The 18593-nt window shown below is 40.5% G+C and overlaps 1 protein-coding gene across 3 annotated transcripts in view; it reads left to right on the forward strand.

The window, feature by feature from the left end:
- The window catches only part of LOC127673655 (zinc finger protein 431-like), an 826992-nt gene that overhangs the window by 769395 nt on the left and 39004 nt on the right, over window positions 1-18593 (forward strand). For 2 of the 3 annotated variants that reach the window (XM_052169430.1, XM_052169428.1), the window contains exon 3: window positions 18419-18545. The exons of the other annotated variant lie outside the window; for it this stretch is intronic. In XM_052169430.1, the coding sequence (XP_052025390.1) occupies window positions 18419-18545 (127 nt within the window). The remainder of the gene's footprint in view (window positions 1-18418; window positions 18546-18593) is intronic. 3 annotated transcript variants of the gene reach the window in all.

Raw genomic sequence — 18593 nt, forward strand, 5'->3', positions numbered from 1 at the left:
GTTGTACCAATTTGCAACCCCACCAGCAGTGGAGGAGTGTTCTTCTTTCTCCACATCCTCGCCAACACCTGCTGTGTCCTGAATTTTTAATCTTAGCCATTCTGACTGGTGTGAGGTGAAATCTCAGGGTTGTTCTGATTTGCGTTTCCCTGATGACTAGTGAAGTTGAACATTTTTAAAGATGTTTCTCCGCCATCCGAAGTTCTTCAAGTGAGAATTCTTTGTTTAACTCCGCACCCCATTTTTAATAGGGTTATTTGGGTAACCATCTACCTATTTGGTTATTGTAGTTTCTCTCCTGACAGAGAATAGGTAAATGTCTTTTCTTGTGTGTGATCGACACCTTCTGGATGTTTCCTGTTCCTGCCTGATAGAGAAGAACTGAAGTTTTCTTGTGTTTTGTGTTTGTTGTTGTCTCTTAAGGGCACCTTTCTGACTTGCATTTAACATGGGACAGGCACCTTCAACCCTACTAGAGTTGCTGCTCAGTCATTTTAAGGATGTTAAAACGAAGGGGAGGAAATTTCTCTGTCATTATTTACGAACAAGTTTCTGCATGTCAGAATGGCCTACTTTCAACCCAGGCTGCTGCCCAGAGGAATCCTGACTGTGGGATTGGTCTAAGGGATTGAGAAAGTCATTTTCTAACTCACATTTGTCCACTCTGTCCAAGTAACTTATGTGGTGGTCGGGCAAGATCTCCTAGAGGACCCACCCTCTTGGCTTAAACTTTTTCTCCCCAGACAACAGGAATTTTTTTGCCTTTGATTTTCCCACCCCCACCTTATTCAGTTCCACTGGTAGAGCTGCCAGACAGCCCTCCAACAGGCTGACCCACTGTGGGGCAGAGGTGGGTGGGGGTGGGGGACCTGCTGCAGGGACACTTGGATTGTAGTCTGTGCCTGAGTCTGGTGTCCTGCTGGTTGGTGATCAAGGAAACCAACCTCATCACAATTGACCCTTTGCCCCTGCTGACCTTTATACCTGAAGAACTCAGACCTCACCCTTTTCAGAAATTAATCTCTTAGAATCAGTCCTGTTCACCCACAAGCTCACTTGGGATGCCTGCTAGCAGCTTTTTCAGGTTCTGTTCACCACAAAAGAGGGAGAAAATCCAGACAGTGGCCAGGAAGCTATTTCTTGGCTTTGTAGAGGAACCCACCAATGACCAGAAGCTGTTGAGGCTGCTTTCCCTTTCCCACCCAAATGGCTCTCTAACACTATTGTGCTAATGTGTATGTGATTTTTTTTTCCTAATCCTTTTGAGAATTCCGAGTTTTCTCACACGACAAATAGCTTTGGAATGAACTTTTCTGTTATAAGTTGTTAGGGATTTTTGTATCAGTCATATTGAATTTATGTTGCAAACTGAAGAAATCCAACATCTTAAAAAAAAAAAGACACCATTTTAATGGTGTTGCTTGCAGTTGTATAAATGGGTAAAGGGTGTTCTCTATAATCATTCAGTTTGCAAACTATGGAAAGTGTGTGAAACTGAAACTCATGTGAACAGGGCCATAGAAAGGGCACATTTGTGTAGACTTTAGTGACACAGAATACATTGCTAGTGTCACATGAACGATAGCATAGCACTAACTATAGTTCATAGCACTAAGCACCTTAATAAAGAACATGGAAAGTTCTCATACTAACAATTAAAAATAATTCCACTTACTGTCTCCATAAACATAAGATCAGATCTGTTCATCTACAGAACCTTCACTAATACTTCTGTGGAGTTTTTTATTTTTTCTGCCTTCCCACCGTGCAAGATGTGCCAGCTAACAGCATTAGTGCTCTACATTGTTTGTCAGGTTTGCTCCTTTTTTTCCAGGGTTGTCTCATGTCTACCAGGTGAGAAGTAGCTGTAATTTACCTGAACCTGGCCAGCATGAAGCCACAAAAATAAAACTCCTGCTTTCTAAAATCTCTAATTGCTAGTATTCTGGCACCATTCCTCTTGTGGGACAGACAGATTACACTGCAAGCTATCTACCCAGATTCCAGGAGGAAAGAGGGGAAGTACCTGGTGAGGGATTGTGATGGGAGCTCAGGAAATCACTGCAATCAGGACCAGGTGAGCACGCGGGCGGGGCTGACAATGGCCAGAGCAAGAGTCTGAACACTGAATAGTAGAGTGAATGGGTCCTCAAGGGGCTAGCTGTGAATACTGATACATAGGATTCCAGTGATACAGAAATCCATTTCTCTATAAACTTCCAGTAAGGATCTAGCCAGCTACCTGAAGGCTGAGCGGGAACCTCTCTGTTGTGTTGCTAATGGAGTTACTCATGTCACTCAAGGCTCATGGCCATTCAGGATCTCCAGGCGAACCTGCCAGTCAGAAGAGGAGGCGGGTTCTTCCGGGTTCGGAGAGGTGGTTCCACCTGGCAGCTGAGCAAGTTTCAGTGGTTCACTGTGTAGTTTTCGGAGTCCTGCTGCTGGATGCTGTGAGACTGGTTCAAGCAAGCCCGAAGTTGCAAGATGGTGAGCACAGGATCACTGCCTACCACGGGAAGGAGCAGGGGGTTGAGCAGTGGGAGTTGGTGTGGTGGGTTTTTCACTGGCGGGTGCAAACCAGTGGCCAGATGTTGCCCCCTGTGAAGTTCCCGTCCTAGTCACTCCATGGATCCAGGTAGCTGTTGAAAAACTTTACTCTGGAGGCTGCATCTGTGTAGAGTGTCTTGTGTGCAGAAACATCTTGGGAAGATGCCTAACAGGGAGAGTCCTAGTTTTTACAAGTTCTCCCGGATTTTTGTCAGCTTCTTTTTCTCTTCTGTTTTCTCTGCAGAGATTTGTCTGTAATTCTGCTTGTTTGCTATTTTAAGAGACCTCTCTGTCCATGTCCCTCCTTTTTGCTTCTCTCTCTCTCTCCTCTCTCTCCTCTCTCTCTGTCTTTCTCTGTCTCTGTCTCTGTCTCTCTCTCTCTCTCTCCCTCTCTCCCTGTGTGTGTGTTTATTCTCCAAGGGCTTCTCTTTTTGTTCTAAATATTTATCTAGTACGTTCATCACCAGCAGAATACTGGTACAATTTTTTATTTTGCCTATCAGTCTAGTGATTTACTCCAGGTTTTCCTTCTGTTTATCTCATGAATCAACATCGCCTGACTCCAAGACTTTGGTTCTTGGGGAGACTGGAGGCATGCATTCTTTCTTAACTTGGGAAAATCACTCTAAGATCTATCTGGCTTTCTTAAGCACAGATGATAGGCTAGATGGACCATGCCCTGAAGTTATTGTTTCCCCGAGGCCTGGGGGTAACCTTGCTCTGTCCTTGGTTGACCCTGAAGTCTGAAATCTCTCCTGGATCCTCTACCTAAACAGACAAACAAACAAATAGGTGGGTGGTATCCCCTTAGATCACCACTTCCTAAGTCTCTTTATCTCCTTCTTTAGTAATTTCCTAACAACTTCCTCAAAGTGCAGCTGCTTTTATTCCTTCTGGTTTGTCCAGATACTCATATAATTCATATTGAGCCCTGTGGTGGTGGTGGTGGTGGTGGTGGTGGTGCACGCATTTAATCCCAGCACTTGGGAGGCAGAGTCAGGCAGATTTCTGAGTTTGAGGCCAGCCTGGTCTGCAGAGTGCGTTCCAGGACAACCATGGAGAAACCTACATGGAGAAACCCTGTCCGGAAAAAAAAACAAAAAACAGAGGAAATAATTCATATTGAATCATTATTTTTGCATAGTTGAGAAATTATGTATTTTTACACTCGTGTATTCAGAGCTATTTCCCTTAAGTGCTGTCCTGATGGTCCCAGTGTTTACCATTTTGCAGAGACAGCCACACCTTTAACTCCTGGACTCCCACTGTGTTTAATTATCTTGGAGTGAAGGACATTCCTTGAAGGAATGTGAAATATGTAAATTATTATGCAAGCAAGAGTTTTTCCTGGCCCAGCCCTCAACACTCTGGAAAGCTCAAACCAGGGCTTTGTCCCAGGTGCAGAAACTGTGTCACTCCATGTCATCAGGGCCAAGCCAGGCTTGATGATCCATTACAGAAGTTACTTCCAGATGTTTGCTTCCTTTTGTTGCAGATTTTCATACTTGTCATGTGGCTCTCTGTCCTCTCCCTCTAGACACCTGATCCTGAACCTTTCTGTTGTTCTCCTGTTGTCTGCTCTCCCACCTAGTTCCTTCCCTCCTTCTGCCAGTTATGACTACTTTATTCTGCATAGTGAGATCTAAGCATCCTCGCTTGTGTATTAAGTCTTCTTTAGCTTCTTTGTGTCTGGCGTATAACATGTATCCTCTATTATGAGACTAAAATTCACTCATAAGTGAATACATATCATGCATATCCTTTTGGGACTGGGTCACCACAGTCAGGATGATAATTTCAAGATGCTTCCATTTGCCTGCAAAATTAATGATGTCTTTTTCTTTTTTTTGGATTTGGGTTTTTCCCTGACACGTTTCTTTGTGTAGCCCTGGCTGTTCTTGAACTCACTCTGTAGACCAGGCTGGCGTTGAACTCAGAAATCCGCCTGCCTCTGCCTCCCAAAGGGCTGCGACTAAAGGTATGTACCACCAACACCAGGCGATGTCTTTGTTTTTAATAGCTGAATAGTATTCCATTGGTTAGTTGTACCCCATTTTCAGCATCTACACTTTATTTGAGGAACATCTAGGTTGTTCCCATTTCTGACTGTTGGGAATAAATCTTCTATGAACATATCTCAGCTAATGACTTTGGGGAACCAGACAGGCCTTGTTTCTCTAGTATATTCTACAAGTTCTTCTCTTGGCATTTAGCATTTAGGTTGTGATTCATTTGGGGTTATTTTTATCTAAGGTGTAATAGGTATCTCATGTGTTGGGTGAATGAAAGCAAAATTCTTTCAATATTTCTCCATTTTATTTTTAAAAAACAAACAAAAAGGTGGATTGGCTTTAGAACAGCTTCATCTTTAACCTTTTAGAAAACTGTTCCTGAGACAAGTGATCTTGTCAGCTGGATCCCAGTCTCATGCTTGCCCTTGCTGAACTTTGTAAATGTATAGATAAATGTTCAATTATCTGAAGAATCACCACTCATTTCTACAGTGGTTGTGCCAGCTTGCAATCCCACCAGGAGTGGAGGAGTGTTCCTCTTTCTCCACAATCTCTTTAGCATTTGCTGTCCCCTGAGTTTTTGATCTTGGAGATGCTGACTGGTATGAGGTAGAATCTCAGGGTTGTTTAGATTTGCATTTTTTTAATTTGGTGATTAAGGATGTTGAACATTTCCTTAGGTGTTTCTGAGCTGTCCAGTACTCCTCAGTTGAGAATTCTTTGTTTAGCTCTGTACCGTATTTTTTAATAGGGTTATTTGGTTCTCTGGAGTCTAACTTTTTGAGTTCTTTGTATATATTGGATATTAGTCCTCTATCAGATGTAGGATTTGTAAAGGTCTTTTCCCAATCTGTTGGTTTTCGTTTTGTCCTATTGATAGTGTCCTTTGCCTTACAAACCCTTTGCAATTTTGTGAGGTCCCACTTGTTAATACTTGATCAATAAGCTATTGGTGTTCTATTTAGGAAATTTCCCCTGTACCCCTATGCTCTAGGTTCTTTCCCAGTTTCTCTGCTATTAGATTCAGTGTACCTGTTTTTATATGGAGGTCCTTGATCCACACAGGGAGATAAGAATAGATCAATTTACTTCCTTCTACATGCTGACTGCCAGTTGACCAAGCCCCATTTGTTGAAAAGGCTGTCTTTTTTCCACTGGATGGTTTTAGCACTTTTGTCAAAGATCAAGTATTATTTTGTCAAAGAAATTGATCTAACTCTATGAGGAATTGATTTGGAATTTTGATGGGGATTGCATTGAATCTGTAGATTGCTTTAGGCAAGATGGCCAATTTTACTATATTAGCCCTGCCAAAGCATGAACATTGGAGATCTTTCCTTCTTCTGAGAGCTTCTTCAATTTCTTTCTTCAGAGACTTGAAGTTCTTGTCATACAGATCTTTCACTCGCATGGGTAGAGTCACAGCTAGGTATTTTATATTATTTGTGGCTATTGTGAAGGGCGTCATTTCTTTCTCAGCCTCTTTATCCTTTGAGTTTAGGATGGCTACTGATTTGTTTGAATTAATTTTATGTCTGGCCACTTTGCTGAAGTTGCTTATCAGATTTAGGTGTTCTGTGGTGGAATTTTGGGGGTCACTTAAGTATGCTATCATATCGTCTGTATATAGTGATACTTTGGCTTCTTCCTTTTCAATTTGAATCCCTTTGACCTCCTTTTGTTGTCTAATTGCTCTGGCTAGGACTTAAGTACTCTATTGAACAGGTAGGGAGAGAGTGGACAGTCTTGTCCTAGTACCTAATTTCAGTGGGATTGCTTCAAGTTTCTCTCCATTTTGTTTGATATTAGCTACTGGTTTTCTGTAGATTGCTTTTACTATGTTTATGTATGGGTCTTGATTTCCTGATCTTCCCAAGACTTTTATCATCAAGAGATACTGAAGTTTATCAAATGCTTTCTCAGCATCTAATGTAATGATCATGTGTTTTTCTTTTTGTTTGAGTTTGTTTATATAGTGGATTACATTGATGGATTTCCATATATTTAGTCTTCCTTGTGTCCCTGGGATGAAGCCTACTTGATCATGGTGGATGATCTTTTTGATGTGTTTTTGGATTTGGTTGGCAAAAATTTTATTGAGTATTTTTGCCTTGATATTCATAAGGGAAATTGGTCTAAAGTTCTCTTTCTTTGTTGGGTCTTTGTGTGGTTTTTCTATCAGAGTTATTGTGGCTTCATAAAACAAACTGGGTAGCGTTCCATCTGTTTCTATTTTGTGGAATAGTTTGAAGAGTATTGGTATTAAGTCTTCTTTCAAGTTGTGATAGAACTCTGCATTGAGGCGGGGCGGTGGTGGCACACTCCTGTAATCCCAGCACTCTTGGAGGCAGAGGCAGGCGGATTTCTGAGTTCGAGGCCAGCCTGGTCTACAGAGTGAGTTCCAGGACAGCCAGGGCTACACAGAGAAACCCTGTCTTGAGAAAAACCAAATCAAAGAAAAAAAAAAAAAAAAGCTCTGCATTGAACCCATCTGTTCCTGGGTTTCCTAGGAACCCATCTGTTCCTAGTTGGTAGGTTATTAATGAGTGCTTCTATTTATTTAGGGGCAATGGGATTGTTTGGATCATTTATCTGATCCCGATTTAACTTTGGTACCTGGTATCTGTCTAGAAGCGTGTCCATTTCCTCTAGATTTTCTGCTTTTGTTGAGTATAGGCTCTTGTAGTAGGATCTAATGATTTTTTTTGGATTTCCTCAATATCTGTTATGTCTTCTTTTCATTTCTGAATTTGCTGATTTGGGTACTGTCTTTGTACCCTCTGATTAGTTTGGCTAAGGGTTTATCTATCTTGTTGGGTTTTTTCAAGGAACCAGCTTCTGGTTTGGTTGATCCTTTGTATAGTTCCTTTTGTTTCTACTTGGTTGATTTCAGCCCTGAGTGTGATTATTTCCTGCCATCTACTCCTCTCAGATGTATTTGCTCCTTTTTGTTCTAGAGCCTTCAGCTGTGCTGTTAAGTTGTTAGTGTATACTCTTTCCAGTTTCTATTTGGAGGCACCCAGAGCTATGAGCTTTCCGTTAGCACTGCTCGCATTATGTCCCATAAGTTTCGGTGTGTTTTGCCTTTGTTTTCATTAAATTCTAAAAAGTCTGTAATTGCTTTCTTTCTTCCTTGACCAAGTTATCCTTAAGTAGAGTGTTGTTTACTTTCCATGTGTATGTGGGCTTCCTGTTGTTGTTGCTGCTGCCCCTGTTGTTGTTTTTGTTGTAATTGAAGACCAGCCTCAGGCCTTGGTGATCCTATAGGGGGCAAGGAATTATTTCAGTCTTTGTATATCCACTGAGGTCTGTTTTGTGACTGAGTATATTGTCAGTTTTGGAAAAGGTACTGTGAGTTGCTAAGAAGAAGCTATGTTCTCTTCTTTTATGTTACAATGTTGTATAGATATCTGTTAAATCTATTTGGTTCATACCTTCTGTTAGTTTCACTGTTTCTCTCTTTAGTTTGTGTTTCCCTGCTCTATCCATTGATGAGAGTGGGGTGTTGAAATCTCCCACTATAGCTGGGCAGTGGTGGCACATGCCTTTAATCGTAGCCCTTGGGAGGCAGAGGCATGTGGAATTCTGAGTTCGAGGCCAGACTGGTCTACAGAGTGATTTCCAGGACAGCCAGGACTATGCAGAGAAACCCTGTCTCAAAAAAAAAAAAAAAAAAAGAACAACAAAACGAACAAACAACCAAAAAAAGAAATCTCCCACTATTATTGTGTGGGGTGCAATGTGCTCTTTGACCTTTATTAAAGCTTCTTTTATAAATGTTGGTTCGCTTGTATTTGGAGAATATATCTCCAGAATTGAGAGTTTATCTTGGTAAATTTTTTTTTCCTTTGATGAGTATGAAGTGTCCTTTGTCATCTTTTTTGATTACTTTAGGTTGAAAAATCAATTTTATTTGATATTAGAATGGCTATACCAGCTTGTTTCTTGGATCCATTTGCTTGGAAAATTGTTTTCCATCCTTTTACTCTGAGGCATTGCCCTGTCCCTGTCCTTCCATGAAAAATTTTGCTCTGTACCCCCACCTCTTCATGTCTGAGAGGGTGACGTCCCCTCCTTGTGACATCCCACCTTCATGGTACATTAAATCTCCACAGGACTAGGTGCATCCTCTCACACCTAGGCCAGGCCAGGCAAGGCAATCCACTGGTACACATGTGCCAGGGGCCTTGCAGCAGCCTGAGTACACTCTGATTTGTGACTTCTCTGGGAGCTCGCAGGGTTCAAGAGCGGTTGACATTGTTGGTCTGTTTTCTCATGGGGTTGCCATTCTCTTCAGTTCTTTCATGTCTTCTCATAAGTCTCCCATAGGTGTCCCTGACGTTAACCCAATACTTGGCTGTACCTTCATCTGTCTCACTCAGCTACTGGTAGAGCCTCTCAGACAACAGTCATGCTAGGCTCCTGTCTGAAAGCACAGCACAGAATTAGTAATAGTCTGAGGGTTAGTGCTCATCCATGGAATAGGGCCCACATTGGTCAGGTCTCTGTTCAGCCATTTCTCATGATCTGCTCTATATTTTCCCCTTCATTATTTTTTAGAAAGGATCAATGATGAATGGAAAAATTTGAAGGTATATTGGTATTCCAATATACCAACTGTCTATGTACTTCAGGTTCCATATTCCCACTATTGCACATTTCACCTAAAGTTACCCACATTGAGTACTGAGAGTATCCCCTATGCCAAGTCTCCAGGACTTTCTAAATATACCTTTGTCCCCCACTGTCTTAGTCAGGGTTTCTATTCCTGCACAAACATGACCAAGAAGCAAGTTGGGGAGGAAAGGATTTTTTGAGCTTACAGTTCTGTATTGCTGTTCATCACAAAAGGAAGTCAGGACTGGAACTCAAGCAGGTCAGGAAGCAGGAACTGATGCAGAAGCCATGGAGGCATATTTCTTACTGGCTTGCTTCCCCTGGCTTGCTCAGCCTGCTCTCTTATAGAACCCAAGATTACCAGCCCAGGGATGGTATCACCCACAAGGGGCTTTCCCCCCTTGATCACTAATTGAGAAAATGCCCCATAGCCGGATCTCATGGAGGCACTTCCCCAACTGAAGCTCCTTTCTCTGTGATAACTCCAACTTGTGTCAAGTTGACACACAAAACCAGCCAGTACACCCACCCAGCAGCTCCTTATTTCCATTCATACCAGTGGCCCTCTGGGCTTCTCTCCAGTCTCCCATACCTCATTCTGCCCCCTTTTCCCCTTCCACTATGCTGTCCTACACAGGTCCTACCTTCTGATTCCCATGTATATTTTTTACCCCTTCTAAGTGGGATTGAAGCATTCCCTACTTGGACCTTCCTTCTTGTTTAACTTTTTGTGGTCTGTAGGGTGCATCATGGGTTTTCTGCACTTTTTGGATAATATCTCTTATCAGTGAGTATATACCATGTGTAACTTTTGTATCTGGGTTGCCTTATTCAGAATAAAATTTTCTACTTCCATCCATTTGCCTGAAAAACTCATGATGTCTTTGTTTTTAATAGATGAATAGTATTCTGTTGTGTAAACCTGCTCCACATACTGGAGCACATGTCCTTGTGGTATTGTGGATCACCTTTTGTGTATATGCCCAAGAGCAATATAGTTGGGTCTTCAGGCAGAACTAATTCCAATTTTATAACTTCCAGAGTGTTTTAAGCAGTTTGCAAACCCATCAGCTCTGGAGGAGTGTATTCCCTGATCAATATCCTTGTGAGCATGTGCTGTCCCTTGATTTTTTTGATTTTAGCCATTTTGATTGGAGTAAGATGGACTCTCAGGGTTATTTTGATTTGCATTTCTTTGAGTATTATTGATAGTGAGCATTTCTTTAAATGTTTCTCGGCCATTCAAGTTTCCTCTGTTGAGAATTTTCTATTATCTCTGGACGCCTGTTTCTGGGCTACTCAGTTTTTTTGAAGTTTAAGATATTGAGTTCTTTATATATCTTGGAGATTAACTCTGTCCCATGTAGGTTTAGTGAAGATCTTTCCCCCTGTTTCCATGTTGTGGTTTTGTCTTGTTGACAGTTTAATGAGGTTTCATCTGTCACTTGCTAATCCTCGAGCCACAACTAGAGAGTTCTCTACTACAGTGTTTGAGGTAGCTTATGTACTCTCATTTATCTACAACTATATTGGGAAGACTTCTACTTTTCCAATTTGCATTCCCTTGATCTTCTTTAGCTGTGTTATTGCTCTGGCTAGAACTTCATTTAGTACTTTGAATAGAAAGAGGGAGTGGACAGTCTTGTCACTGATTTTAGTGAAATTCCTTTCAGTATCTCTGCATTTAGTTTAATGTTGTCATGTGACTTTGTTGAATATTCACATTTTTGTTTGTAATAGTTCTTGTTTTCCTTTCTTTCTTTCTTTCTTTTTTTTTTTTTTTTTTTTTTTCCTGAGACAGGGTTTCTCTGTGTAGCCCCGGCTGTCCTGGAACTCACTTTGTAGACAAGGCTGGCCTCGAACTCAAAAATCCACCTGCCTCTGCCTCTAAAATGATGGGATCAAAGGCGTGCGTCACCACAGCCCAGCTGTTTCTAATAGTTCTAATAAGAATCTTCATACACTATTGGCATTTGGGCATTGATGAGTTAATGAGTAATATCACACACATTAAAATTTTAGAACACCAGAAATGTTCTTTGATTTATTGCAATCTTGCAGGTGTTACATAACTATATTCTTCACGTCAATGTTGATATGTAAATATTAAATTTTCATGAGTATTTGATGGGAAATGCAACTTTATCCTCTGGTTTATTCTCATGATCCAGTACAGCAAATATGAAATGTATGGTTCAAATATTAAAAGAGCAGTCGAAATGCAGTGAAGGTAAAATCCTTGATAAATAAAACATTCTAGGTCTATTGGGATCCAACTTTAGTTGTTCCTGTGTATTTAGGATCAGTTAGGGATGTGAACCCTGCTGAGAATTAAGAATGAAAATCTGCATATTGACTTTCTCAACCTGGAGCAGACATGGGGACTCTAATTCAAGATAAATCATTACTAGCATATTTAATATACAGTACAATTTGCAGAAAGATTTCCAGGCAACAATCAGTCAAATTAGTGCAATCTAGGTGCATAATATACTTTAAGTTTTGACTATATAGAAAGTGTTTGGCAAAGTACATGTGTCCACAAGTGTGGGTTCTATATATGAACGACCTAGAATTTAAAGTGATCTATTACCAATAACATGGAGGGAAGCCTGCCACAAAGAACATTGAACACTTGCCCTAAGCATGTTTGGTAGGCAAGTGAAGAAAGAGTCTGGGATAATCGATCTGCAGAATTTAGATAAGGTCTGCCTCTATAGCAACAGTAGGTAAGTTCTACCTTCAAACTGCAGAGAGGTCCCCTTGTCACTAACAAAATCCACTGTGAGACTTTTGGATTGCTTGCAGGTATTTTTTTTTTTTTTCCTTATTCATTGGGAAGAATACCCCGTATGATTAATACTCCTACATTCCATGGTGACCTGTTGGTGCAAGGAACTTTGCCCCCAATATTCTCTTGTGAATTAAAGAGTGAAGATCTCCAGCAACTGTACAAATTAGCCTCAGGAAAAGATGAACTCCTTCTTTTATTATTCAGGGCTAAATGGCCTGTCCTGAAGCCATTTTACATGCATACAGCAGAATGTACTCAGAAAATTTTATTCGTATATTTGTACATACTAAATTTCATATACTTAACAAGGAGCAAACCAGCTGTGAACAGTATTGGAAAGGATTTAGAGAGGATTAAGGAAAAACTGAACTAATATGTTTTAATTAAAATGTATAGTTGTCAATATTATATAAAAATCGACTAACATTTTGACTGGGTCTTAAGAGCAATGGATGTTGTTACAGAAGACACTAGTTTCATCCCCCAGAACCCACACAGTATCCAAGTATTTGCTCTAGGTGCATTCCCAAGCATTGCCTTCTGGATTTTGTTGGTAATTCACAGAGACACTTGAATGTGAACATTCATATATATATATATATATATATATATATATATATATATATATATATATATATAATTAAGGTAAACGTTAAAAGAAATTGATTTGTATTCAGTGATATCAAAGCCTGAGACATACAGCGTCAATTTTAGTTAAACTATAATGTTTCTTGTCATGAATCAAAGCAGCTGTAGACTTTCTTTGAGGCAGTTTGCTCAGAGACAAATCCCTTATTCTGAAGTTAGAATAGCACAGCAAAGCCTTTTGTCTAAGAAGAGTATGCACTGTGTTGATCAATGACTTTTCCTCAGTGTTTTCTGAACTTTGTTCTCTGTCCTTTACATAAGAATCGTGGCAATGATACATCTCTGTGTCATGTCCTACATCATAATTTAGGTACTATTGGCTCCTGAGCAATTTACATTCTTGGTGTCATTTACTTTATTTTTAGGTATCAAATTGTGGTACAATATGCACATTCAGAGTCATGTTTGCCCATCATTTTAATAATTTATGATGTTGTTTGGATGACTTGGATGTGGAAAAGCCCTTAAATATCTGTGCTTTTAAAGTGTGACCATGTTCAGAGTAGGCTTTAAATAAGCATGATTAGGAGGAGGCAAACCCATATGTGAACAAACCCAGAATTCCTAGGTAAAATCTCAATGCTCCTTTTCTTCTTCTTCTTCTTCTTCTTCTTCTTCTTCTTCTTCTTCTTCTTCTTCTTCTTCTTCTTCTTCTTCTTCTTCTCTCCTCCTCCTCCTCCTCCTTCTCCTCCTCCTCTTCTTCTTTTTTTTATGAAATCCTTGATTTGGAAATGCTTCCCAGGCTTTTCTTGCCTGCAAAGTTAAATAAATGTATAAATAAATAATAAATAAACAAGTAAATAAATCAAAATTTTTTTTAAGTAAAATTTACCTACCAAGGACATGCCAAGATGATAGATATATAGACTATTAGAAGACAGGCAAAAGTGCTATTGAAATACTGTACGATCCCCAAAACCCGAGGGCGCCACAGCATCCAGTACCTCGGAAGGCGACATCCATATCACTCACAAGAAACGGTCTTGATGCTATAGCAAGAGGATTTTTATTCCAGAGGCTCTGGGCTCCACAGTCGTACACCACGCAGGGGGACAGGACTGTGGACCCTGAGCAACTCAAGTCAGGAGTATTTAAAGGGAAAAATCACAAGGCAAGGGGTGGAAGACAATCATGCACGGGATTGGAAGCACAGAATGAACAAGTCAGGCAATAGTTTATGCTTTAAGAAAGGTTAATGATTATTTGGAGCAAACATCCTTAGGGCATTGTAGAGTTAAACATTGGGCCAATCATCAGATGAGCTAGCTCCTGAGACAGGGTGAGCTATCTCTTGAGGCCAAAGGTCTCAAGCTGAGGGCAGAAAGGCAATATACTCAGTGCTAAGCTTATTGCTGGGGTCTAAAAATATTGAGTTGGGGGGTAATGGCATTAGCAGTTTACAGAAGCAAGATAAACAGATAATTAGCTCATTTCTAGTTACCTTACAGGGCCAGGATCACTTATTCAAGGCCCTTTTGCCTAGCTCTTAACAAAGGGCAGGTTCTGGAATGTAAAGTGTTTGGGACTCCTTAGAAAGCTGGCCTTACTCTGAAGCTAATAGAAAAGAAACTGGGAAGACCCTTGAGGACATCGGTACAGGGGGAAAGTTTCTGAACAGATCATCAATAGCATATGTTCTAAGATCAAGAATTTACATATGGGACCTCATAAAATTACAAAGTTTCTGTAAGGCAAAGGACACCAACAAAAGGACAAATCGGAAACCAACAAATTGGGAAAAGATCTTCACCAACCCTACATCAGATAGAGGGCTAATATACAATATATACAAAGAAGTCAAGAAGTTAGACCCCAGAAAACCAAATAACCCTGTTAAAAAATGGGTTACAGAGTTAAACAAAGGATTTTCACCTGAAGAACTTCAGATGGCAGAGAAGCATCTTAAAAAATGCTCAATTTCATTAGTCATTAGGGAAATGCAAATCAAAACAACCCTGAGATTTCACCTAACACCAATCAGAATGGGTAAGATTAAAAATTCAGGAGACAGCAGGTGTTGGCAAGGATGTGGAGAAAGAGGAACACTCCTCCACTGCTGGTGGGGTTGCAAATTGGTACAACCACTCTAGAAATCAGTCTGGCAGTTCCTCAGAAAACTGGGCACCTCACTTCCAGAAGATCCTGCTATACCACTCCTGGGCATATACCCAGAGGATTCCCCAGCGTGTAATAAGGATACATGCTCCACTATGTCCATAGCAGCCCTTTTTTTAATAGCCAGAAGCTGGAAAGAACCCAGGTATCCCTCAACAGAAGAATGGATGCAAAAAATGTGGTATATCTACACAATGGAGTACTATTCAGCCATTTAGAAACAATGAATTCATGAAATTCTTAGGCAAATGGATGGAGCTGGAGAACATCATACTAAGTGAGGTAACGCAGTCTCAAAAGATCAATTATGGTATGCACTCACTAATAAGTGGATATTAACCTAGAAAACTGGAATACCCAAAACATAATCCACACATCAAATGAGGTACAAGAAGAATGGAGGAGCGGCCCCTTGTTCTGGAAAGACTCAGTTAGCAGTATATGGCAAAACCAGAACAGGGAAGTGGGAAGGGGTGGGTGGGCGAACACGGGGAAGGAAGGGAGCTTATATGGACTTTCGGGGAGTGGGGAGCCAGAAAAGGGGAAATCATTTGAAATGTAAATAAAAAATATATTTCGAATAAAAAAAAAAAAAGAAGGCTGGCATCAGAGCTTTTTTGGAGCAAGATAGCATTTTAAACTTTTGATTTCTTGGGGGTCATTAGAGACTTAGGCTGTATTTTCTATCCTTTCAATACAAATCTCTTAAGATGTGGAAAAGGTCTGGCCCTAGTCTGGAAACCTTACCCAAGAACTAGTACACTGTGTTGCTTTAACACACTAGTTGCTTTAACACACTCCAACACTGAGGGAGGAACTCATGTCATTAAAGAGTCACTTGCCAGTCTGTGCCTCCAGGCAAACCTGCTGATCAGAATTGGAGGGTTCTTCCAGCTGCCATGCCCTTGGTTCCTTGTAGCTGAGCAGTCTTAAATACTTCATTTGTTGTGTGCTGTATGCTACTGCTGGGTTGTGTCAGAGGAGCTCAAGCAAGCTCTGAAACTGCAAAATAGTGAGCATATGTTTAGTGTCCTCAATGAGGAGGAGAGGGGTTGGGGGAGGGAGCAAAAATTGTCCTCCATTTCAAGGAGTGGGTGCAAACCATCCTCTAGTTACAGCCAACTCTGATGTCCCTTGTGGTAATAGTCATTCCCAGGACACACTGTGGCATCTGAGTATCTTATCTGTAGGAATGCAACTGCACAAAGCATTTGTAGCAGAAGCTTCTGTACTGAAACATGCCTGTCAAGATGGCAAATCATAGAGGCCAGATTTCTTTGCTGTCTTCAACAGGGATGCTTTAGCATTTAGGTGTGTGACATCCATCTGAAGTTAATTTTTTGCAGTTTTTAAATTTCATGTCATGTGTCGGTAGAAATATGATAACAAGCTGTTATGTAAAAGACTAAAATTGATGATGTAAAGGGTTTACCAGTTCTTATTAGATGGTAAGCCATACCAAGTAGACTTCAGACGACTGAAGACTGACTCTATAACATTCACAAATCAGCAGTAGTCCAACCAGCCTTGTTAGCAGTTCGAATCCTAGGATACTCAAGTTTGTTCTCAGCCTATAGTAATTGAGAGTTGTGCCTGGTATAGTAGTAGCCCGGGCTGGCATTTGTGCTTCCTCTGCCCAGTATCTTCTGGCTTTTATAGTCTCTGCTGAGAAGTCTGGTGTAATTCTGATAGGTCTGCCTTTATGCTACTTGATCTTTTTCCTTACTGCTTTTAATATTCTTTCTTTTGTGCATTTTGTTTTGATTATTATATGATGGGAGGAATTTCTTCTCTCATCCAATCTATTTGGAGTTCTGTAGGCTTCTTGTATGTTCATGGCAAAATAGCTAAGAACCAAAACTCAGGTGATAGCAGATACTTGAGGACTCAGCTATACCACTCATGGCCATATAGCCAAATGATTCTCCAACATGTAACTAGGACACATGCTCCACCATGTTTATAGCAGTTTTATTTATAAATCTGTAACTGCCAGTGGCTACTTTTGAACTGTTTACTTGGCCACCTGGAAGAAAGATGGGGATAGGAACAGGATGAAGGGAGAAAAACATGGAGTCAAGACAAGATTTCCAGCTCAAGACTAAGATAAATGGTGGTCTCCATATTATATAGGCGGGGCAAGTCCCTTCCCCAAAACCAGGGAAAGGGTGTGTTCCCAGGAACATGTCAGGCTGTTCTCTGGGTGTTGGCCCCACTGCTCAGGCAGCTGGGCAGGTCACCTGCTTAATTCAGGAATTTGTACACCTGCAGAAACAATGAACTTCACCTTAGTCAAAGTCAAGTTGTGCCAGGTGGCTTAGCACAGCAATACAGCTCTGTATACCTGTACCACTATAGGTATACCACTCCTGGCATATAGCCAAAAGATTCTCCAACATGTAACAAGGACACATGCTCCAATATGATCATAGCAGCTGTATTTATAATAGTGAGAAGCTGGAAAGAACGGAGATGTCCTTCATCAGAGGTATGGATACAAAAAATGGGTTTCATTTACACAGTGGAGCAATGTGCAGGCTGTTGATTCCCTAAAATCTTTCCAGTTGATAATTCCTTTTTACATAAGAGGTATATAGGGGGTTCCTGATTTTGTTTCAATTGCTTTAGGATTCAGCCACTATCCTGGAAGTGCCTAGGAGCTATAAGAGTTTTCTTGTGGTAGTTTATGTATTTTACAGTTCACTTACATACACTATGATATCAGTAGCCCATTTGTATACTTTGATTGCGTCCATTTTGTGAAATAGTGAAATAGCTACACCAGCTTCCATTTTAGGTCTACTTCATTGGAATATTTTTCCCATCTCTTTAGCTTGAGTTAAAATCCAGTGATGCTTCAAAAATCCTGAACTCTGGCCCTCTCTGGGAAGTTATTGGTATCACAGGTGTTTGCTCTCCTGGCCAGTGTGAGTCAGAAGCCTAAGCACCTTTTCAAAGGAATAAAGCCTCATAATTAGCTATAATAGTGTTTCTCATTCTGGGACACTTGCCTGCTTTGAAAAGTCAGCTTTTAGTTACTCAGAAGGAGATTTTTGAAAACACTGCCCCTCCAATTCCGATCTCTTTCTCTCTGCTTTCTCCAACTGTTTGTTGACCTGGAAGATGTCTGTCTTGGAAGATGAATATACAACTGGGATGAATGTGTAATTAATTTTAAGAACCGAAGTAATATTCTGATTGGTTTCCTTCCTTGTGGTTTGATTTTTGCAAGGGATACTGGGTCATACTATACAACTCTGGATGTCCTCCAACTCACTGCATAGACCAGGCTGGTATCAAACACAATGTGATATTTTTGCCTCCGTCCTCTGTGATTAAATGCATTAACCAGTCCAACCATCTTGCTCATTGCTTTTGTAGTAAATAATTATTCATACAGTGTCTTTCATGTGTGCTTGCTATGCTTGATCTGTTTGCTTGTCTCTTTATGTCTTTAGTCTTCCAAGGGTGTATCCAATCATAAGAGTGAAGAAAGGACAGATGAGAACCTCATTATTCAGTTTCCTTGAGAAATGACTTGGCAGTCATGGTTACATTATAACTTCTGTGTCAGGAAACAAGTCAGCGCAGGACCAAAATTGCTTGAAACTATTTTCAATGAAATATACCTGTCTAATAGTTCATTATCATGCTTTCCTTTGTCCATATATATGGGATATTTTAGAATGCAGTGACATATGATGATGTACTGGTGAAGTTTACACGGGAAGAATGGGCTTTGTTGGATGCTTCGCAGAAGAGTCTCTACAAAGATGTGATGCTGGACACCTATAGGAACCTCACTGCAATAGGTAAGACTGTGAATGTAGTTTTTAAAATGAGGGGCAACTGTTTTTTTG

The sequence above is a fragment of the Apodemus sylvaticus genome, chromosome 23 (genome assembly GCF_947179515.1).
Source record: "Apodemus sylvaticus chromosome 23, mApoSyl1.1, whole genome shotgun sequence".
Classification (NCBI taxonomy): Eukaryota; Metazoa; Chordata; class Mammalia; order Rodentia; family Muridae; genus Apodemus; species Apodemus sylvaticus.